Genomic DNA, 23,991 nt, shown 5'->3' on the forward strand with positions numbered 1-23,991 from the left:
CACTGACATTCTCATATCCTTCGTCCACTCGAGAGAGGTATGATAAACCTATACAGATGAAATTATTCTTCAAACCCTCATCAATATCCTAAAATGTCATCACTACTATCATAATAGTACTATGCACACTATTATGATAGTAGTGAAGACAATTTTTGGATTTAGCTTGTAAATATTCTTCCAGGTGCTCAGAAGGCAATTATCTTTTTTGAGGAAGATAATATCTGCATCAGGAGTTCTTAATTTTCTCATGACTCTTTTGATACAACATGGCTACTTAAATACTTTAGAAGAGGTGCTCGTTACAAGCTTCATTCCCTCAAAAAAAAAAAATCCACTACCCAAGATATACTTTAACTATACAAAATAAAAGAATGGTACCCAAGAAGAGCTAGAAGAAAACATGGAAGACAACAACAGAGATGGATAGATGAAATTCAAGCGTTCATGGGCATTAAATGGATAGCCATTGCACAAAACAGAAGAAACTGGAAATTTGCTGGAGAGGCCTTCATCCTATAGTGGATTGAAAATGACTGATGATGGTGAGTTCAATTTGAAAAGACAAAGATTAAAAGGAGAATTTTTAAAACAAAATTGGCACGGTTTAAAGGCTTCTATTTATAGACGCTGTCAGTGATTCCGTACTAACTGAGGAAGGTCTCATAGGTAGGGCAGAAACATTACGCATGCGCGAATACTGTTGACTGATTCACGTGCAATTAATAATATTAATATAAAACGTTGTTCGTAGATGGCGGCACTAGCAAATTCACTGGATACCGGTGGTATCCAACCTACAAAACCTACATCTGACATGTTGTACATCATTAATATGCTAAAGACCTGCCAAAACTTAAAAAAAAAAAAGAATATTTATCAAAAATTTATAGAATACAGTATTACTTGTATTTTCCTTCCCCTCAGCGGGGTTTCAAAATACTCTGCTCTTGACTTACCAAAAGAAAAGTAAGTCGAGTCCACATGAAATAAAAACCTGTTAAATCCAGATTGTTCTATAAGATTAGTGCCTTCTACGTGGTATTTATTCTCCATACCACGTAGAAGGGGGGGTTTCTTTATATATTAATATTTAAGATAAATATTAAATATCTTAGGTGAAGAATATGAAATGAAGGAAATCCTACTTAATGAACCAAATTAAGGAAAATGGTTGACGTTAAATCCACCGACAATCTAAGACAACATGGAAAAATTAATTTTGATTAACTGCAAGGGAGGAGTGTCAAAGTTATCAGAAGCATTGAAATACACTAAGTAGTTTTTCTCCAGAGCATTGCTCTGGAGAAAAACTAAAGTAAAATTACTTGAATTTAAGCTTTGATCAAGTCAAACAGCGTTGATATATTTGGATTTTCTGAAAAAGGTGACGCTAGAGAATCAGCAAAGTGCGGTGTAAACCTATCGAGGGATAAGACGCTCCTCCCGTTCTGTAGACCTTCGTTCTGCATTAAGCATTCCCATACCTTTTCGCAGCTAATGTCAACGTCTCTGCACTGTGACGGTCCACACGTTCCGCTAACGGCAAAGAGACATCCAACTTCTCAAAGAGCGATAATCAGCTCCCGTTGAAGTCGGTGAGTTGCTGATATTGGTGTCGAACGTGACGTTGTGGCATCCTCTACAGTCCCCTTGTATTCTGAAGTCATTTCCTGAGAGTAGAAGGTGGCTAATTGCGTCACGCACGCGTTGCTTTGAATTTCACAATCTCTACTTTTATTTTTATATAACCAAAGCTTCCGTCCGATTGGTCGGGTAATTTTATCATTTGATTTTCTCGGCGCAACTCGTCCACCTGTTGGTCTGCATACACTTCTGATCATTGCTTCTTGGGGCTGCAATTTCAATGTCACAGAGTACTTAGGTATGTCAATTAACTCTGTCATGAATTTCTCAAAGAATACAAGAGCTTTGTTAGTAAGGAGGATGCCATTATCCATCAACAGTCAGTACCTAAGAAAATACAGTACATAGAATTTCTGAACACGAACAATATTCGTGTCCAGAATCGTATGTGAAAGTCAAGGCCGAATTTCGAAATAAAAATATCCTAATTCATGAGCACCAAATAAATCAACTTCACGATTAGCAACTCGTTTTCATGAAACAGATAGGTCTGTTTGACAAGTTTATAGCCTCCCATAGAAGGTAGCTTCATTCAGTACATATATTTATTGCTATAATTCGTTCCTTTACATAAACATGCAAAGTTCCATTTCTTATCTTATTGTTTAGAGTTTAGATCACTGAATTTAGAGCCTGCATAAATGAAAAATATTGAACATCAAGCCATAAAAAAAAAAAAAAAAAAAAACAGGGTTTAACAAAAGAATATAACATGAAGACGTGGTAAGTACATTAGAAGAATCTGCTCTACCATTTGTAACTTAAAAAAAAAAAAAAATGGGCGGCTGTATTTAAACATGGCAGATAAATAGGGCAGTGAACGTTCATCTACAGTAACCTTTTTTGGATAGAATGGGCCTTTTTACAAATGTGTGAATGAAGGTAAATTTAATATCCTCTACGTCCACAACAAAAACATCCCTTTTTTCATAGATAAAATAAGACAGCGTTTTTATCAAGACGAAATATGTGTATATAACATATACATGTGTTTTTGCCAGATTGGAGGTAATTTTAAGAAAGCCTTCCCACACGCATAATTTTTAAATTTTAAGCATTCCTTCAAGAATATTGATTTTAATAAATTTCGAATTAGAGCAAGAGAAATGGTTGTACCAGTGCTATTTCATACTGTTCATCGTGCAATATCAATAACCGAGTTTAAAAAGCAACGACCTATAACTTCTTGAGATCTAAAAATAAGAAAAAGAAAACCGGTTTTTCTATAAAATTATTGTTCACTTGAACCTAACCTGGATTCCCATCTACCAGCGAGTTTGCTACTGTGTATTGACTAATCCTGGGGTGGCTTGTCATGTGTAAAAGATTGATATGACATTGAACAGTTTAGAGTTGTCCAAATGGATCGAGTTCTTCACTCTAGCAGATCGGGGATCCCAATGCTATCTTTCAAGATTCTTCCCAGATGCCACTCGGGTCTGTATGTCCAATCACTTTTTGCTGGATCTCTGGCCATTCTGGCATTCCGGGAAATGAAAGTGCTGACTTTGTCGCTAAACATCCTGAGGTTCCTTATTCTAATTATAAGTCAGAGTAAGGAACCTAAGGAACTTGCTACGATAAATGATCACAGATCTGGTAAAGTGATACCAATAATAAACCTTACCACCTAAAAGAAGGTCCAAGTTGCAGCTCTCTTTTGCTTCCGATAAAACAGACGAGAGGAAATGGTACTGGCAAGACTCAGAATTGGATACATCTCTTTCTAATTGGGAGAAAACCCACCTCAGTTTCCATCCTGTCAGACGCAACTTACGGTCCATCATTTACTGGTTGATTATCCCTTACATTCAACCATCCGGTCAAACACATTTCAATCTCTCTCCACATTGAATATGTCACCTGATTTGTTTCATTTCTTAGGAAATGAAGGAAATATCGGTGGACTTTTATTGTATCTAAAACATATTCGCTTGTACAGAAGCATATAATTTAACATCTTTAACGATATGCTTCTTGTGTATAAAGGATTCTTACAATTTGGCCTTAGTAACCCTTGTGTCGTTCAACCCAATAGCAAAAACAATAACCACTCTGGCATCAGGCATTTAACGAATGTAAATATTTGCAACTATGGAAGGCTTTTCTTATTTTAACGAAGCATAATATTTCTTTCTTAGTCCAGCAATGTAAGTAACTATAATCAAGTATTTAAGAAATCAGCCAGGTGGCCTAGGTATTAGACGTCTGCAATTTATCTCCTGCTTTATTATAATTTATGTATTTTAATATGGCATTTTTGTGAAATTTATGTACTGACATATTCCTTAGATCAGGCAGCGTGGATGGAATTTATGAAGTTTTCATAAAGATAATTACTATTTATTTAAGTTTGCGTTTTTATAGTGTGGAACGTTACTTTGTGAGCTTTGTTTAGTCTAGCTGCAAACAGGAACGTTGCTTTACTTTTGACCTGAAGTGCTTTCTTTGTCATAAGGCTGTTTGTGACATTGGCATTGTTTCTGCGTTGGGGAAAGAACTGCAGCCCTCTGACACAGTCACATCTATTTCTGAACTATCGTCCTTTTCTGCCAGACTTACTGACTCTTCACTTTGATACTCTGCTGTGTCAATAACGTCCCACCTACTTGTTTGTTATATTATGTTTGCTGTATTCGGAGCCATTTTTAACTCTTCGGAATGGCACCTAAGGAGGCGGTTTCATGCAATATACGTCTTAAAACCACATAATTGCGACCTACAACAAAATCTAAATCCTGATATCTGGCCAAATAGTCTTTTTGGACTAGAGATGCTGTCAACAACTCTAGTGACAAGTTACGGTCTAATTCTCAATCTCAGCTGTCTGCATCGTTAGACAATACCATGGCTGGTTCTCATCCTACTTCGTCATTTAACCTAGCACTTAATTCATCTGTTTGCAAACTACAAGAAACTACTGCACACTTCTACAAGAAAATCCAAATCTGCTGGCGTGCCGATGATTTCAAATTATTTATTATTTCCGAAGCCTGCAATGACAGTCGAAAAGTTAACCATGATGCGAATTTACAGATGCGTGGAATCATCAAGTATCTGGAAGATGCCAATCTGACTATAAATGCAAAAAAATCTGCTCAAATAACTTATTCCTTACAGAAACAACCAAACCACATAGAAATTAAAAGTGGACATGTCCCAATTCCAAATGTCTATGCTCAGAAAGACCTTGGAGTTGTTTTTGACAAAAATCTTTCCTCTAATTCTTGTTATACATATGTTGCTCAAAAAATTCAAAAAGTAAAATGTCTAATCAAGAAACAGCAGCGATTCAAAACAAAACTAATAAATCAAGTTGAGAAATGCATCTTTCCCATTCTGTCTTATACCTCGAAAATCTGGTGTAGTGCTCCTTAAATAACCGTCAAGAAATTCATTATTATTAGATTGTCCTCCATCTGCATGCAAGAAGTACACTTCCAGTGGATGGATTTTCATGAAATTTTATATTTGGATCTTTTAAAACGATTTATCGAGTCATTCAAGGTTCATTAAAATAGGATTAACAGAAATATGACAAATTATTGTTTTTATTCCTTCTTATAGTGTAATAAGTCGACTACAGAGAATGGATTTTCGGGAAAATTTATATTTCGACTTCTGAGAAAAATATCTACAGAACTTCAAATCATCATTAAAATAGACTCAATAGAAATGCGATAACTTTTACTTCTTTTTCCTCCACGAATGTAATAAATCAACTTCGGTTGGATGGATTTTTATAGAAATTTTATTTGGTTCTTTTAGGAATATTTGTCGAGCCATTAAAAATTTCATTAAAATTTGGCCAATAGAAATCCGTCAGATGTTTTTATCTTTCTGTTCTTATATGTTACATATTCTGTTGGTGTATTGTAGCTGAAGCACTGGATATTAGGTTTCTTACCATAGACTGGACCAATGGCATTTGTGATGGATGCCAAAACCAAATTTCCTTCGTTCGCTCATAAAAGGCTTTGCTCTTCTGATATTTTTTTTTATACATCATGAATTATTATTATTTGCTAAGGCTCCTGAAATATCGTGAACAGCGTACATTAATTATTTTCCCCCCTATTCATAAAGTTGTGTTAGACCTGCTAATTGTACTAATTTAAACAACTGAGGAAAGTTGTCTTTTCATTTTTTCTAACAAAAGTCCTCTTACTTTGGCTGTGCACGAAAAACCTATGAAAATAAACAGTCCCTGTAAACTGTTCAAAAGCAAATAGATATAAAACAAAGCAAGAGTATTTGTAGCACCGCTCAATATACCGAATAGCCACGTGAATCCCATTATGCAAGCCAACTTCATGAACATGAAATACCGGCTTTTCAACACCATCGATTGATTTAGGCTTGTTTTCATAGAAGACTTCTGGATGATGTACACACATCCTACGAAAAATAAAACATTAAAGATCAGGATTATAATGAGCGGAGCCGCAAAAAACACAATCAGAGCATCCCTGTATTTAAACCAACACTGTTCTTCGAATGATGGTCGATAAAGTTTTGGTACGCCCTCAATAGAATTCACTACCAAAGCACTAACGACAAATATTAATGGCATTCCAAAGGCATATGAACAATAGGCCGCTAACCTCTTCTTTGGGAGCCCATTCGTCAGAATTCTTAATTGCATTGTGGCCAGTCTTAAAGTCCTGAACATATCATACGCAATAGTGTTCATCCAAAAGAAAGAACTCAAGAAAAAGTACATTACAATGTATCCAAACCACGAGCACGCGTTTACCAATTTTATTTCTTCTTTGCTAAGAAATGTTACATATCCTAGTAACAGGCAGCCGCTGAGGAAGGCCAGACAATATCCAGGTAGGTTTCTGACTTCGTTGACGATCGAAAATATTATCAAATGTAACGTCAGAAATAATATCGAGATTATAAAACCGATGAAGGTAATGTAGCCATGATCCACAGTAAACTTTTCCGGTAATTCTTCTATACTGAAGTTCCCCGTGAAATTGAGAGTGGGGAAACACACCACAAGATTGCGGACTTCGTTTATGTAATAGTCTCCGGGAATATAAACTCGTTTATAAGCAGGCACAGATACACTTTTGTTTCCTAAAAGAACATATTCTTCTTCTTCAAGTTCCGTATGGTTACAGGTTTTCAACTCATCACTAAATGGAACTGGTGTCTCTCCAGGCACGTCAGTGGTCGCATTATCTTGGCAGAGTGTACGTGGAACGATAAGGACAAAGATGATAATTAACGGCTCTCCAAAATGAAGCATTTCTCCTATTTAATTTTCTGCGTCTCTGTAATACCAGTCCAAAAAAATAATTGCTGGAAGATGTTCCTTAATAATCCAGGATGGCGTCACAGGTCTGCAACAGAAAAAAAAAAACACATCAGTAGTGTTTTAAAAAAATTGGTGCATTCAGAGGTATAATTATTTAAATTAATTTCGAAACTAATCATCAGTTTATTTTATCTATATTTTACTGATAATTTATCTTTCATAAAATTAAACTGGGAATTTTACATTAAATAAATAATTCAACTGCATTTGTTTTAAAGTACACTGAAAGGACAGAATTCATAGGATACCTGGTTCGTGGGCAATGCGATGCTGTCACCCCTCTCGCTATTGGACGAACCCACCGCTTGGCAAGTATATAGGTACACTGCATCACTGTATTCACGTATAGACGATAATTCGATGTCAGTATGGCTAAACGTCGGGAGTTAACAGACTTTGAAAGAGGGATGATAGTGGATGTCCGACGCATCGGTCACTCTATCACAGAGGTGGTACAGAAATTTGACTCTCCCCGTACGACCGTATCAAGGGCGTATCGGGAATACCTCATTTCCGGAATAACATCTCATCGTGGACAGTGCTGTGGGTGGAGAAAGGTGGTGGATGAGAGTGGCCGTCGACGCCTGTCTCGCATTGTTTCGGTCAATCGGAGAGAGACAGTGGCAAAAATTACGGCCGACTTCAACGAGGGAGGTGCCCAGAAGCGTTTCCACCAAGACCATCAGGCAATCATTAGATGCAGTAGATTATGGGAGCTGCCGACCCACCAGGCACCAATTGCTAACACCAAGACACAGAACTGTGCGAAAGAATATCAGCACTGGACCTTAGATGATTGGAGACACGTCTTCTGGTCCGACGAGTCCCGTTTCTAGTTATTCCGACCGGACGGGAGAGCATGTATTTGGCGGAAGCTGCACGAAGCTATGCACCCGTTATGTCAACAAAGGACTGTTCAGGAAGATGGACGGTTCAGGCAGATCAGTTCGATAGAACTTGGAGGCAAAAAGTGACCCCGTACTTTAAAACAAATATTACAAAGCTAATTCAAAAAAAAATTATATAAATTATTAATTTCAAAAGTACGAAACAAAATTCCACTCAGCATATCCTCAAAATTGCTATTATGAATAAAATGTTGACACGTTTATACACTAAGTTACCATTGAATTATGACCACCCCATTCATAATGGACTATACCACAGAGTTCGCAGTATAAGAAACCGAACAGCTTTCTACGGTTAGCAGTTATAATCTGCATCTGTTCGTTCAAGTCAAAGTGATAAAGTAGCAGTTATTGGAAGTAATAAAGATATCAGGTGTCAAAAGGGCATGATGGTGAGAACTCGTGCGACGGGTGCTTCCATATCTGAAATTGCATGTCTTGTCAGTTGCTCACGGAGCACTGTATTTGAGGTGTACAAAGAATGGTGTGAAACGGGCGAAACCACCTCCAGCTGAGAACTGTAACGGATTATGCGAGATGGATGATCGTAGTGAACGAATGGTTCAGCACATTGTACGGCCTCAATGGCAGGTCACTTTGCGGCAGTTGACATCCCAATAGAACAGTATCCCAAATGACAATGCGCCGCATACTCAGCAGTGAAGGATTTTACAGCAGACGACCGATGAGACACTCATTCATTGCCACTGATGATCGTTGACAGCGAATGCTGTCGTGTCTGCAAAACTCTAGGTGGAGACTGGAGGAATAGAAAGAAGTGTGCTCGTCAGATGAGTTCAAATACCTGGTGGAAGCTTTGTGTGTGTCGCAAGTAACAGGAGCCCGTGGATCCATCGCGCATGGTACTCACTGTCCATGCAGTTGAAGCTGGTTGCTTAATAGGAGTCATGTTTAGCTGCAAAGACCTGCGACCCCTAGTATGTATGAACTAACGTTCAACCTTGATAATCTAACAGCAGCTCTTAGCAGACCCTGTGTGGTTGCCCTGTTGCATTTTTCTCGAACAGAAACGGGATTTTCCAAGACAATAATGCGTCGTGTCATTGGGCCCGCATTGTGCCCTAATGGTTCGAGGAACACAGTGAAGATATCACCCATCTTGACTTGCCACCAAATTCGTCCGAACAACGTATATAATTCTCTGTGTGTGTCGGTACATAGATTGTACAGGAGGTTGATAGGGCAAGTTAGAATAAGTTTATTCTTTATTAGCGTTAAATTTTCGTGTCACAATTTTGCAGTGTAGCAACGAATAAATATCAAATTTTGCTTTAAACTGGGAAAATCTGCCACAAAAACGTATGAAATGCTAATTGTTTATGGTGATATAACGTTAAGTCGTACCGGCGTGCTTGAATGAAAGATGGATGTGTGGTTGAAAGGAAAAAATTAAAAGCGGTTGAAAGATGGATGTGTGGATATTTGCTATGTCCTAAACATTACACACATCCATCAACCTCTCGAAATGAGGATAGAGTTCCAAAAGTTAGGGAAATGACTCTCAGTATGGTGGCCGATGATTTGGATAAGAATAAGGAGAATATTCGTTAAATTCTGCATGAAGATTTAGAGAAAAGGAAGGTCTCTTTAAAATTTGTTCCCCCCAGTTTTACGGATGAGCAGAAGCAAGGAAGAAAGCATGCGAAAGTTTCAACCAGACGTGTATAGACAAGTGTAATTTCCTGGACTTTTTCACTGGAGATGAGTGTTGGGTGTTTCAGTACGATCCGTAGACGAAGCGGTGGAGCATGACAGTATTCTTCAAAATCATCACCAAGGTTCAAAAGGGTTCGTTTACAGAAGTCCGGTATTAAGACGAAGCTGATCATGTTTTTCGACACACAAAGTGCGAATCACCAGGGATTTCAACCTGAAGGGGAGAGGGACAACTCTGCGTTCTCGTACATGTGCGCCTCAAATACTGTTGAAATGCATTTCCAGTGTGAGACCGCAATTTCTAGAGTAAAGTAGCTACTTATTTTTGCCTGACAATGTCTCTGCCCATTCTAAACTTATTCTGAAGATATTTCTAACGAAACATAGCATTGTACAGATGAGCCGTCCACCCTATTCTCCCAATCTAATACCAGCAGACTTCTGCCTCTTTCTCAAGGTGAAAGCTACCCTCAAAGGAAATAATCTTCGTTTGAGGACGTAGAGAAAAACATGACCACCAAACTGACAATGATCGAGACAAAGCTAAAGCTAAAGTAAAAATGTAAAGCAACTGCACATGATAGAAAGGGGTAATTTACAATACACAGTCCAACTTATTTCATGCAAAAACCCGCTTCATTGCAGTAGTTATTGTGGAATTAATAAACCTTGAAAATATGAAAAGTCACTTTTCGTTTGTCTTCTGTGCAAGCTGGGCGTGTATGAATTCCAAAGCTGGACGAAAGGAAGCAAAGAAACACTTCGTGACCAAGGAGTGAGGAAAAATATATCCCTAGAAAGATCTGAGTGATTCCATTAACGCATTTAACGTTTGTTTTATGTCTAGTATAATGGATAAACGAAACCTAGGACAAAAAAAAAGGCAAACTGCAGCTATTATCAAGCCACTGCAGGATGGAAGCGTCCTCAACAATTCATGTTGAGCGAAATGGACCATAATCTGCCACGCTGGTCCAGTGCGGGTTGGCGGATCGACCGTATTTAGCAGTTAGGGGCTTGAACCCCGGTCTACTCAAGGAGCGTGTGTTACTGCACGCCCGCTCCTGACCACTCGGCTACGGAGACGAAACCTAGGACACTCTGTATTTATTCTCAATACTGTATCTCAAAACAGATTATATAAGCAGAGGATTGAATACTGTATACCTTATTTCTATAATCTAATTGCTTATTATGGACACATATCTTAATTCTTTCCTTAACTGTATATTGCTAACTGCGTATGCATCTAGACATGAGGAAATCGAATTATTTCCGATTATTTATTGGACAGTTGCCTATGTGTATGCATTCAACTTCATATTGTATTTTCAAGATCGAATCTTTCATTTATTAATGAATATCCATAGGCGAATTTAATATGGCTGCGTTAATGAAATTTTACCTCTGGTTTTGGGAAAAGATTCTTCGAAGATTAACAACTTAAACCCTTCAATTACGCATGTAGAAACTTAATGAATTAACATTGGCAAAGAATAGGTTCTTATTCCTGAAACATCGCGTGTCCTTGATTTTGTTGTGTTCTTTCTTTCTTAATACACATACCATTACCCTGTCCAGTGCTTCATTATTTCATTTTATACATACCTATTTTTTCAACATGTTTAACTTTCATCAAGAGCTTTTTTCTAATTAAATTTGATTCCACGCGGGTGTATATAATATTAGTCCCATCTGGGATTTCAGGAAAAGTTTGCTTGAAATGCAGTATTTCACTAAAAATTCCCACGCATGTTCTTTTTTGTTAAAGATGCCTTTTAAGATGGCGACAATTGAAGAGCGGTGGGGAAAAAACAATTGACATGAAATGACAAACACAAAGGAACAAAAAATTTGGACGTAACTCTCCAGTAAAAGAATATAAAAGCCTAAAATTTCAAATTAGCATTAGCATTAGCATTAGTAGAGGGATTTGATGCAAGAAAGCAAGTTTATGCAGCATCAACCAAAAAAAAAAAAAAAAAAAAACCCACTCCCATTTCACCCCTCTGTTCGTTCGAAATACCTGTCCAGCTGAGCCTTAAACTTATTTAGGCTATCAACTTCCACGACAAGGGATGGAAGTCTGTTCTACCAACCAACCACCCGCTGGCTAAAGGCAAATTTCCGCACGTCTATCCTACATCTGTCTTTCCTCAATTTGAATTTATGCCCTCTCAGGTGATTATTCTGAGCGAAAGGAAGAATCCCATCAGCATTGAGCATGCTCAAACCATTCAAGGCCTTATACACCTCTATCAGATCACCTTGCTGGTGCCTAGTCTCCAGACACTGTAATTCGCAAAACTTAAGCCTTTCTTCGTAAGAGCACCCCTTTGTTCCATTCACTAATCTTGTTGCCCTTCTCTGTACTCGTTCCAGCAGCTCTACATCCTTCTTGAAATGAGGCCTCCAGACCTGTATACAGTACTCTAGGTGTGGCCTGACCATTGCCTTATACAAGGGAATAATCACCTCCTTATCCCTGCTGGAAAAATTCCTGTATATCATTGACAATACACCGTGAGCTACTCTTGCAGCCCGTCTGCACTGCTCAGAGAACTTCATATCTGCCTGCACAACCACCCCCAGGTTCCTTTCATTCTCTACCATTGTCAGTGTAGTACCATAGATTTGATACGTTGCTCTGGGATTGCTGTTTCCCATGTGTAGTACTTTACATTTGTCAATGTTAAACTTCATTTGCCATCTGCTCAACCTTTCCAGATCCTGTTGCAGCAGCATAGTGTCAGTAGTGTCCTTGACAACCCTGCCAACCTTTGTATCGTCCGCAAGCTTGGACATTAAGCTTGATATACCATCATCAATATCATTCATAAATACAGAAAACAATAATGGACCCAACACTGAGACCTGAGGGACTCCACTAATAACGTCAGTCCACGATGAGCAGTGTCCATTGATTACCACTCTCTGTCTTCTCCCCCTCAACCACCCCTTTATCCATAGCAGCAATTTGCCTCCAATGTCACACTGCTCCAATTTGTGCAGCAGTGTTCCATGTGCAACAGTATCAAAAGCCTTTCTAAGATCCAAGTATATAATATCAAAGTTATTCCCTGCATCCAGTTCTTTTGTGACTGCATCATAGTATCCAATCAAATTGGTCAGGCAAGACTTCACCTTAACAAAACCATGCTGTGTCCGAGCTATAACTGAAGTCTTCTTTAAATGATCCTGCAGTGCTTCTTTAACCAGTGCCTCCCTTAATTTTCCGGGAACCGAAGTTAAACTCACAGGTCTATAATTACTTGTGTCAGCCTTTGATCCTCCTTTGTGAATTGGGGTCACATTTGCACATCTCCAGTCTGTGGGTACCTCCCCCGGGTGCAAGGAAGTTCTCATAATTATGCCTAAGGGTTTGCTTAATTCCTTTGCTGTCTCCTTTAATATAACTGGATAGATCCCATCCACCCCAGGTGCCTGTCTTGTGTTTATCTTCAACAATTTCTCCTCCACTTTACTCTCAGTTATTTCAACATTCTCTAGCTTACTGCTAGAGTTGAATACACCTCTGGCATACTACTCGCTGAATAACTCCTCATGTGTGAATGCCGATGCAAAATATTCATTTAGTTTGTTAGCTACCTGAGCAGGATCATCAGCAGTTGACCCATCGATATCAAGTGGACCAATCTGATTCATCCCCTTCCTTCTAGAGTTTACATAAGTAAATAACTCTTTGCTGTTTTTCTTTGCATCCCTTGCCAATGATTTCTTGTAATCTGCCTTCGCCTGCCTAACCTCCTTTGTAACTTGATTACAGATCAACTTGTATCTATCATAGGCTTCTGTGTCATGTGTTAATTTGTATGTATCCCATGCATTTTTCTTCTCTGCCATATGCCTCATTAGTTCATCTGACATCCATTTGGGCCTAAACCTTGAACAATATTTCTTAGTTGGTATGTAAAGCCTAGTAGCTTCCAAGATACGTTCTTTGAATGCTTCCCATTTTGAATTTGCTGTTGGTAATATCATAAGTTGGTCCCACTGTATAGAATTTAAATACTGTCTCAGCCCATCGTAGTCGCCTTTACGAAAGCAATAACCCTTCCCTTTACCCCTAATGGTAGTTACCTCTTTGAGTAAATCCCACTTCAGCACACTGTGATCATTGCCACCTAGTGGTTCATTTATCTGCAGATTCTTAATGCATGAAGAATCACTGCTGATAATCAAATCAAGAGTATTACTCCCTCTAGTTGCCTCCCGAACATGCTGATGTAGAAAACAATCATCCAATAAATCCACAAAAGCCTTGCTAGTGTGTGAGTGACCAGCCCCCAAATTCCAGTCAATATCTGGGAAATTAAAATCTCCCATTGTAAGACTCTCTGATTTACTGGCCCACTCTATTTCCCTGTACAGTTTCTTATTATACTCATCAGAGTCATTAGGCCTATAGCACACTCCTACTCTCAATTTTGATCTCCCAATGCTTATGTCACACCAAACTGACTCGACACTGCACTGTCTAGCGATGTCGACTGGCTTCAGTTCCTTGGATTTTATGTGGTTCTTAACTAATAGCATATCCCCTCCTCCCTTCCTATCCTGTCTATCCTTTCTGTAGACGCTGTACTCCCCAAATTCCAGTTCTCCATCCCTTATATCTGTATGACACCACGTCTCTGATATCCCAACAATATCTGCCTTTGATGTTTTGAGCAATACTTCAAATTCATCAAATTTATTTACTGAACTCCTAGCATTGGTGTACACGCAAGTATACCTGCACCTGTTTCTATTCTTAGCTACCCTAACACAACTCGTGTTTACTTGTACCGCTATGACTCCCAGCAGTCTCTGAAATATCGTGCATCTTGTTTTTCAGGCTTCTGCTCATTCCAATAGAAGCAGTGCAAGAATCTCTTTCACCTCTGCCAGTGGCTACTGTTAATCTATTAGTCTTTGTCTCCCCCCAAGCTAGCAGTTTTCCGACCCACCTAACACTGCCTCGATAGCATCAGCAAATATTCTTGCACCCTTTCTATTTAAGTGTATCCCATCCCTGTAGATGCAATCTCTCCTGTTAACAAGTACAGTCCAGGCTGAAAAAAATTCTACCCCTTGAGCCTTGCACAATCTTTCCAGGGCCGAATTGATCGACAAGGCTCTCATTATATACTCCCTCCTATTGTGTCTGGGCAGAATTGCAGACACTTTCAAATTCAACCCTATTTCACGGCTTTTTTTCAACAGTGACCTGTACTTGTTAAGTAATTCTGCCGGTCTCCTACTCTTGATATCATTAGTGCCAACGTGTACAACTATATCACCTTTTGTTCCCTTAAAAGATGATATCCGCTCTACAACATCATCAACCTTTGCCCCTGGCAGACATACCCTGGTCATGTTCCACCTATCCTTTTTACAAAGCATGTCCCCGTTTCCCTGAAAATAGAGTCACCAACAACTACTAGTTCCTTTGGGACCAGCGCATTCTGCCTTGGGGGTTGCCGCTGTGTTGCGCGATGACCAAGTGCAAGCTCTGGCGTTGATGTGGGCAGCTGAGAGCTTGATGGGCCCCTCAATTTAGTTCCTTCGAGGGCATCCACCCTGTCCTTCAAGCTCTCATATAGGCCCATAAGAACGCTGAGTTGTTGCCTGATTTCGATACACTCCTTGCATCGCGCACACACAAAGACATCCCCCATGGCAATATCATGTTCCGTACCTGAATGCTCCACAAACATCAAGCAAGCAGTGCATTTTAAAAGGCTGTGATTCAGAAGGCAACTGCCCCCTCAGTTCTCCTCTGAGCCACAGCACTTCCATTAGCTTGAGCCTTTTGCTTTGCTGCTCTGGTCTGAGTCTTCATTTCTATTAACTTCAATAAATTTCAATTTCAGTTTATAACCCTAACTTGTCTCCCAATATATAGCGGGATATATATTTTTCAGTGTCAAGTATTAATTATCTCCGATTCCCTTTATGTAACTTCCTTATCAGTTATGTATTAATTAATTATGTTACGTTTGTAATCTAAGTCGTTATATGTATTTAATTTAAAAGTACAATTTAAATGGTAACGAAGTTCTACAAGTTTAATAGATTTTACCGATCAACTGACAATATTATAACCTATACTATACTAACGCTATCTAGTTCAGTATATAACGTATCGTATGACAAAGGCGGGAAGTTACGAACGGGACCCCTCGACGTGGGCACCTGTCTGTGGTGAGGGGACCTCCCAGTGACGCTGCTGGACTTCCAGACTAGCATCACTGGGATCCAACGCCCACAGCCTAGGTTCCGGGCTTACATCAATGGAATCCGGCGTGTTTGCCGTGCGCTGCGACCCGTGGAAATTCGGAAAGGGGGATCCTGGTGGTTGAGGGGCCCAGCTTCAAAACACCACTTTGGCCCCTGCTTCGACAAGACGGGTGGTCCTGGAAGGCCCGGCTAGGATCAATCGGCTAGTAGGTTCGCCTGCGAGGGTCAACCGTGTCAAAGCCATGCCCCTACCCTCATGGTCCGAGGGACAGGATTCAGGCTGGCGGCGGTGCGGGTATGGTGTCTGGGTAGCCCTGGCGTCCCACTCCCGAGCGCATTTATTGCATGCCAGTTAGTGGGCGTCCCTTTGGGCTCCGTGGTGGGTGGGGAGCCCGGGCACTGAACCACTTAAAAAACTCATGAATCCTGATAAACTTACTTCTTCAGGGGCCCCAACCCGGTCCCTATCTGAAAACATAGACAATGATCCAGATAGCATTATTGCTAAAAAAAGGCAGCGAACTGAAGTACCATCAGGGCCTGTTCCAAGGTTCCTAATCATACATTCCACCGGAGAAAAACCAATTGGTAAAATGTCGCCCTTTTTTATCCAAAAAGGGTTGGATGGGTTAGCAGGTTCACCCAAGTCAGTTAAGAGGCTCCGTTCTGGAGACCTCTTAATTGAAACTAAAAATGACAGGCAATCGGAACACCTACTCCGAACAACATCAATCGGAGGAATCCCTATAACAGTGACACCACACAGAACACTCAATTCATCTAGAGGTGTCATTTCGGGGTGGGACCTTCTCGACGTATACGAGGAGGAAATCTGCTCCGAATTAAAACCACAGGGAGTCATTGCTGTCAAGAGAATCACTGCGCGAAGGGATGGAAAAATTGTTAAAACCAGGAGCGTTATCCTGACTTTTAACACTCCTAAGCCTCCTGATGAGATTAAAGCTGGATACATCAACTGTTCAGTGCGTCCATACATTCCGAACCCTTTACAGTGTTTTAAATGCCAGAAGTATGGACATTCTCAAATGGCCTGCCGTGGAGTCCTTGCATGCGCTCGATGCGGTGCAAAGGACCACGAAACAACAGCATGTTCAGCCGCAAAACCCACCTGTATTAACTGTGAAGGCGAACACCCGGCCTATTCACGAGCATGCCAGAGGTGGAAAGAAGAAAAAGAAATTCAACGGCTGAAGGCAGAGCTAAATATATCATACCAGGAGGCAAGGAAATCGGTCAAACCCCTGAATATCAACAAACCTACCTACGCCCAGAAGGTAGCAGGGAGATGTTCCGTCGAAACTCAGACGGACATGACCATTCCTCCAAAGGAGTCTTTCACTCCCATCGCGCGGTATCTCTTAAGCTCTCAAAAACCTGGACAAAAGAACCAATCAGCTGCCACTCCTATATCGGTACCTCCTAATGCTCCACAAGTTCCAAAGGTAATTATGAAAGAAAAGAATAAGAAAGGGGAAGTCCCCCCTAGTACCCAAGAAAAGATGGATGTAGAGCAGAAGGAGGTACCCGAAGAGTCAGTCTTGGAACTCTTTGCGGAGGAGGAAATGGACACGGGACAGCGTCCATTCTTCCCCAAAAAAGATAAATCCAAGACTGATAAAAGTAAGCCCTCAGCACCTCGGAAGCCGCCTGATGGACCCACCAAGCCAAAATAATGGGTAAATTCCTACAATGGAATTGTCGTGGATTCCGGCGAAATATTGATGACATCAAGGCCCTCCTGCACAAGCACGAGCCAGTTTGCTTTTGCTTGCAGGAGACTTACCTAAAGGCAAATGATGATCCCACGATGCATAACACCACAATTTATCGTAAGGACAGAATTGCGGATGGCTCTGTACATGGGGGAGTGGCTATCCTTGTGGGTAACCAGACCCCAGTGCAGCCCTTACTAATTACAACTAGCATAGAGGCTGTTGCAATTCGCCTTACGGTGGGATTTTTATTAACTGTGTGCTCTATCTATTTGCCACCTGGGACCGACATCTCCCAGGCAGACCTTGATGATCTTCTAACGCAGTTGCCTCCCCCTTTCTTACTTCTCGGGGATATGAATGGACATAACACCCTGTGGGGTAGTGCCAACATCAACGGAAGGGGACGAGTCATAGAGCGTAAGCTCAATGACAATGACCTTTCCCTTCTAAATACTGGAACAAACACCTTCTTCCACATGCCTACCCGTACCTTTTCTGCCATTGATCTCTCTGTCTGCTCCCCTTCTCTACTCCCTTCACTCACTTGGGAAGTGGAGGAGAATCCATACGGAAGTGATCACTTCCCTGTGATAACCTTGTTATACAGTGGGAGACCATGTCTTCCTTTTAGGTTACCACGGTGGAAGATTGATCAGGCTGACTGGACTGCCTTCCAACAACAGGCAAATTTCGATCTTAGCACAGTCAGTCAAGAGCCGATCAATGACGCAGTAAGGTACATCACAGAAATCATCGTCCACGCAGCTGCTAAAGCTGTCCCAAAAACATCAGCCCGGTTTCCACCATTTCCCAAACCTTGGTGGAATTCACATTGCACAACAGCAAAAAAGGCTCAAAACAAAGCGTGGGGGATATTTCGCCGATATCCTACTACGAACAACCTTATAGCCTTCAAACGTGCACGAGCCAAAGCACGCTACATCCGTCGTCAGAGTCAAAAGGAATCATGGATCCGTTTTACATCATCTATTAACCAGTCTACCAACTCTAAGGTAGTCTGGGATAAAATTCGGAAAATGAAGGGGAAATATACATCCCACCCTTCTTCAATCCTAGATTATAATGGATGCGCTATTGCAGATCCAACTGCAATAGCCAATGCTCTTGGGGAAACATTCTCTAACATCTCTTCAACATCTTCGTATTCCCCAGAGTTCCTGGTCCTGAAATACAAAACCGAAAAACAGGCACTTAACTTTAAATGTAAGAGCATCTATCCCTACAACGGGGATTTCACTATTCTGGAACTAAAAAGAGCCCTCGCTCTTTCCAAAGCAAGTGCCGTTGAACCAGATGGCATCCATTATGAAATGATTAGACATCTTTCACCAAAATCTATGGATTGTCTGCTCCTTCTGTATAACAGAATCTTTACTGAAGGGCAGTTTCTGGACTCCTGGCGAAAGGCAATCATTCTTGCCTTTCCCAAGCCAGGAAAGGATCCAAAAGTCACCACCAACTATCGTCCTATTGCTCTGACTAGCTGTCTATGCAAAATCCTGGAGAGAATGGTCAATTCTCGTTTAATATGGTATTTAGAATCAAATGACCTTCTCTCCAGCATCCAGTGCGGCTTCCGAAGGAACCGGTCCACTTTGGACCATCTTATTAGAATGGAAGCATCCATCCGGGATGCTTTCCTAAAACGGGAACACTTGGTGTCGGTGTTCTTTGACATGGAAAAAGCGTATGACACAACTTGGAGATTTGGCATTTTAAAAGACTTACATAGCCTAGGCCTTAGAGGGCATCTCCCTTTGTTTATTAAAAACTTTTTAGCCAATCGATCGTTCCAAGTTCGTGTGGGATCCTTACTCTCTCGCTCCTTTAGCCAAGAGGAGGGAGTACCACAAGGATCAGTATTAAGTGTCACGCTTTTTGCCATCAAAATAAATTCCATCACAGAACAACTTCCTCCAACTGTAAACAGTGCCCTCTATGTTGATGACTTTAGCATTTTTTGCCATTCGTGCAACATGAGGGTTATTGAAAGACAACTGCAGAAAGCCATTGATAGTCTGAATTCCTGGGCACTTGCTAATGGCTTCAGGTTCTCGCCGGAGAAGACCGTTTGCGTACACTTTTGTCGCAAGCGTAATCTTCATCCTGAACCTGAATTAAGGCTCGGACAAAATGCCATTCCAGTAGCAGCGAACATAAAATTCTTGGGACTCATATTCGATAATAAATTGAACTTTTTGGATCATATCCGTCAACTCCGCACAAAGTGCACGCGTGGGCTTAATATTCTCCGCTCGCTCTCCTCTACATCTTGGGGAGCAGACAGATGCACCCTACTACGGCTGTATCGTGCACTTGTGCGATCCAAATTAGATTATGGGTCCCAAGTATATACTTCAGCCAGAGACAGTGCCCTTCGATGGCTGGATCCTGTCCATCATCAGGCTCTACGTATCGCTACTGGAGCATTTCGAACATCTCCTGTCCAGAGCTTATACGTCGAAGCAAACGAACCACCGTTATCGCTTCGTCGTAAGCAGTTGTCTCTAAAGTACGCCTTAAAACTGAAATCCCTGCCAGACCATCCTACGTGGCCATTCGTTTTTGAGCCACGATGGGAAAATTTGTACAACACCCGTAAGACTGCCAATCGTCCTTTTGGTATTCGTCTCCAAGAGCTACTCAAAGAACTTAATATGAAGGTAGACAAGGTTGCCCAAACACCAAAGCAACCCTTTCCACCCTGGCATGCTCCTGTCCCGGCATGTGACTTGTCCCTTAGAAATTGGGGAAAGTCGGACACTCCATCTTCGGTCTACCTGCAGCTTTATTCAGCACACCGAGCTGCATATTCCGACTTCGCGCCAGTCTACACAGACGGTTCGAAGTCGGAATTATATGTGGGATCTGCTGCTGTCTTTACAGACAGCACTACATCGGAGCAGATTCCCTCTGAATGCAGCATATTTACTGCAGAGCTGCACGCAATTGAGATAGCCTTGGATCACATTAGTGAATGCCAATACCAACGGTTCATTTTATATTCTGATTCTCTCAGCGTGTTACAGGCTTTAATATCTGTGAGATATAATCCTCATCCAGTTCTGTCTAGCATTCAGCAGAAGATTCACGTCCTCCACGAACGCAAATATGACATCCGCTTCTTCTGGATTCTGAGCCACATTGGGATTAGGGGAAATGATTTGGCTGACGCCGCAGCCAAATCAGCAATTCCCCATAATAACCGCTGCCTGTTAGTCCCCGATACAGACTACAGGCAAATAGTACATCAAAAGTTACATTCCCAATGGCAGGATTCATGGAATAGACAGACTGCGAATAAATTACATCGCATAAAGCCTGTAATTGAACCGTGGCAGTCTAGTCTGCGCAGGAATCGTAAGGAGGAAGTTGTTCTTGCCCGGACCCGCATAGGACATAGTCATTTGACACATTCATTTTTGCTGAGGGCTGATGACCTTCCTATGTGTGAGTCCTGTGGCACAATTTTAACAATTAGACACATTTTAGTTGAATGTCCAGATTTTAGCAATATCCGTTTTACCGCTTTTATTCATCTGACTGAGCCGTATACACTCAGTCAGATTTTATCTGACAATGACTATGTGTCTGCTGATTTTAGCTTTTTAAAAACAATAAATATTTTTACTCATATAAAATTTTTACATTGTGCTTTTATATATTTGTTATACCTTTTTGACATAGTGACCTAACTAATTAGGTCACTGAAAATTAAAAAAAAAAAAAATTTTATAAATGACCTGGTCTTGGCGCATTATAGCCTTAGTAGCTAATGCGCCAATAAAACCAAACCAAACCAAACCAAACGAACGGGAAATCTACAGACACTTAAGTATTAATTAACTTTCAAATCTCGCTGTCTCAATTCAGAATAAACTAACGATCCTTATTAGGTCTATAAGCTACTGACATAAAATAATTTGATGTAAAAAATGTTCAATAAAGCGGCTAAATAACTTCTCGTTCAGCGGAGTTGCAACTTGTAACACATGAATTCCCTTACCGACACTTTTATGCAATTACAAGGCCGAGTAAAGAATAAATACACCAAATTAATCAGAAAATCACAAAATAATGCTATACTACTAAATTTAAATCAAAAGTTTTAGAAAAACAATAATTTCAAATCAATAAATAAGAAAAATCCACTTAGCGGCTTACTAAATAAGACTTGTTGTCCTCCATCTAAAAGAGAAAAGAAAAAAATCGATGGAAGTACTACCTTTAACGCACTAACAGGAAGAACTACGTCTGCACAGATCTATATCAACAGGATATGTTTCCTGGTGGCATTGTTACCTGGAAATCCTTTCAAATAATGTTGAAAGTTCCTCCTAAATCTAGTGTAGAATAATTAAAAGGATAATTTCTTTATGCTCATTTTTGTTATGAAGGTGCGACGGTTATTGGAGCTCTCTTTGGATTAGTTATTGAAACACACTGACCTTTGCGATCTGGGCGTCATGGCAAGGTCCAGTGTTTTTTCACTTCGTGGGTAATGCTTTAGAGTTATTTTTGTAGGCGGGCCACTAGATATTCCTCGGGAACAAACTTGCTGGTAACTCTCTAGGACGCAAGCGGATCTACTCTTCTAACTGTGACTGGAGGGAGTCCGAGAAACGTGTCTGCAGTGATGACATTGCCAAAGCCCCGTTAAGGGGTTTAGATATCTTGCGATGTGTACACTGAAAGATATAACAAACTCACACACTGTAACTTTTTTCTTATCTATATTAATGCGACACAAATTGTTATATTACAAACGAAGGGAAAACTAACCTGACAAAAGAATTACACCTCCAAAAACCATTGTATTTCACAAATTACCGAGACCTGGCTTGATAAAGACCAAAAAATTTTTATATCCTGTGCTCCAGCAGGCTATAAATCTGCTTTAACTTCAAGGATTGGGCAAAGAGGAGACGATGTTGTAATTTTCTTTAGGCGCTCACACGCCTTGCTCGTTCATCAAGCTTTTAGCCAAACACCATCGTACGAAGCTCTTGATTTTGCTGTTACTCTTAGCTACAACTGAGTCCTCATAGACGAAATTGTTATTTATGTACCCACAGCACCTTCATATAAAGCCATCCATGAAATATCAAACTGGATCATTAACCAGCTTCATTCTTTAACTTTGCACTTTATTTGTGATGACTGTAATTCTCTTTCCCAACTAGCTAGTCTGCAATAAAAGTTCCTATAAAACCTATCTTGTACATACTTTCAAATGATCATCGATCTCCCGACCAGAGATAACAATCAACTTGATCTTTTCCTTGCACATTTATTATCTTTCAGAGACTTATTTCAGTTCGGACCACCACCCAATTGTTGTTCTTTTACATACCTGCTCTAAATTTCAATGATGTGAATTCAACTAGGTTTGGTTTGTGTTTTATTGGCGCATCAGCAACTGAGGCTATAATGCGCCAAATACCGGTCATATATTAAAAGTTAAAACATTCGGTAACCTAAGTAGTTAGGCCACTATGTCGAGATATAAAAGGTGATAAAATACAAAATATAGAAAATATGGAATGACAATTCAATTTAAATATGAGTAAAAAGGTTTACTGATTTTAAAAAGTTAAAAACAGCAGACACATTGTCATTGTCGGATAAAATCTGACTGAGTGTATAAGGCTCAGTCAGATGACTAAAAGCGGTAAAATAAAAATCACGTTCGTGTCTAAAACGTGGACACTCGGTTAAAATGTGACGTATACTTAAATAGGTGTCACAGTTCTCACACATAGGACACTCATCTGCCCTCAGCAGAAATGCATGTGTAAGATGACTGTGTCCTATGCGGAGGCGAGCTAAAACAACTTCCTCTCTGCGATTCCTGCGCAGACTAGACTGCCAATGTCCGATTACAGGCTTTATCTGATAGAGCTTGTTTGTGACTTGCTCATGCCAGGATTGTTGCCATTGGGACAATAATTTATCGTGTATTAACTGCCTGTAGGCTGTATAGGGGACTAACAGGCAATAAGTGTTGTGGGGTTCTGGTGACCTGGCCGCAACATCTGCCAGTTCATTTCATACGATCCCAATGTGGCTTGGAATCCAGCAGAAACGAATGTCGAAAGAACACTCAGACAAAGAGTGTAGCGTCTGCTGAATCCGGGTCACAAATGGATGAGGATTATACCTCATACCCGATAAAGCCTGCAGTGTACTTAGAGAGTCAGTGTACACCATACACTTTTGATACCTATGGGTTTTAATGTGGTCCAAGGCTAACACTATAGCATACAACTCAGCTGTATATATGCTGCATTCTTGGGGAATCTTTCCAGATATAGAACGACCTGGAAAGATAGCAGCAGATCCAACAGACAACTCTGACTTGGAGCCATCAGTGAAGACAGGCAAGAAGTCGGAATATTCGGTCCGATGGGCAGCATAGAGTTGGTGGTAG

The 23,991-nt window shown here is 40.5% G+C and overlaps 1 protein-coding gene across 1 annotated transcript in view; it reads right to left on the reverse strand.

Moving 5' to 3' along the window:
- Positions 1-5,463: 5,463 nt before the first annotated feature.
- Positions 5,464-23,991, reverse strand: part of LOC150078955 (uncharacterized) — a 112,282-nt gene continuing 93,754 nt past the window's right edge. The window contains exon 5 of the mRNA XM_090382900.1: positions 5,464-6,918. Within this exon, the coding sequence (XP_090239026.1) occupies positions 5,762-6,918 (1,157 nt within the window). The 3' untranslated portion in view covers positions 5,464-5,761. The remainder of the gene's footprint in view (positions 6,919-23,991) is intronic.

Source organism: Mastigoproctus giganteus, chromosome 10 (assembly GCF_048544385.1).
Source record: "Mastigoproctus giganteus isolate SK-2022 chromosome 10, ASM4854438v1, whole genome shotgun sequence".
Taxonomy (NCBI): Eukaryota; Metazoa; Arthropoda; class Arachnida; order Uropygi; family Thelyphonidae; genus Mastigoproctus; species Mastigoproctus giganteus.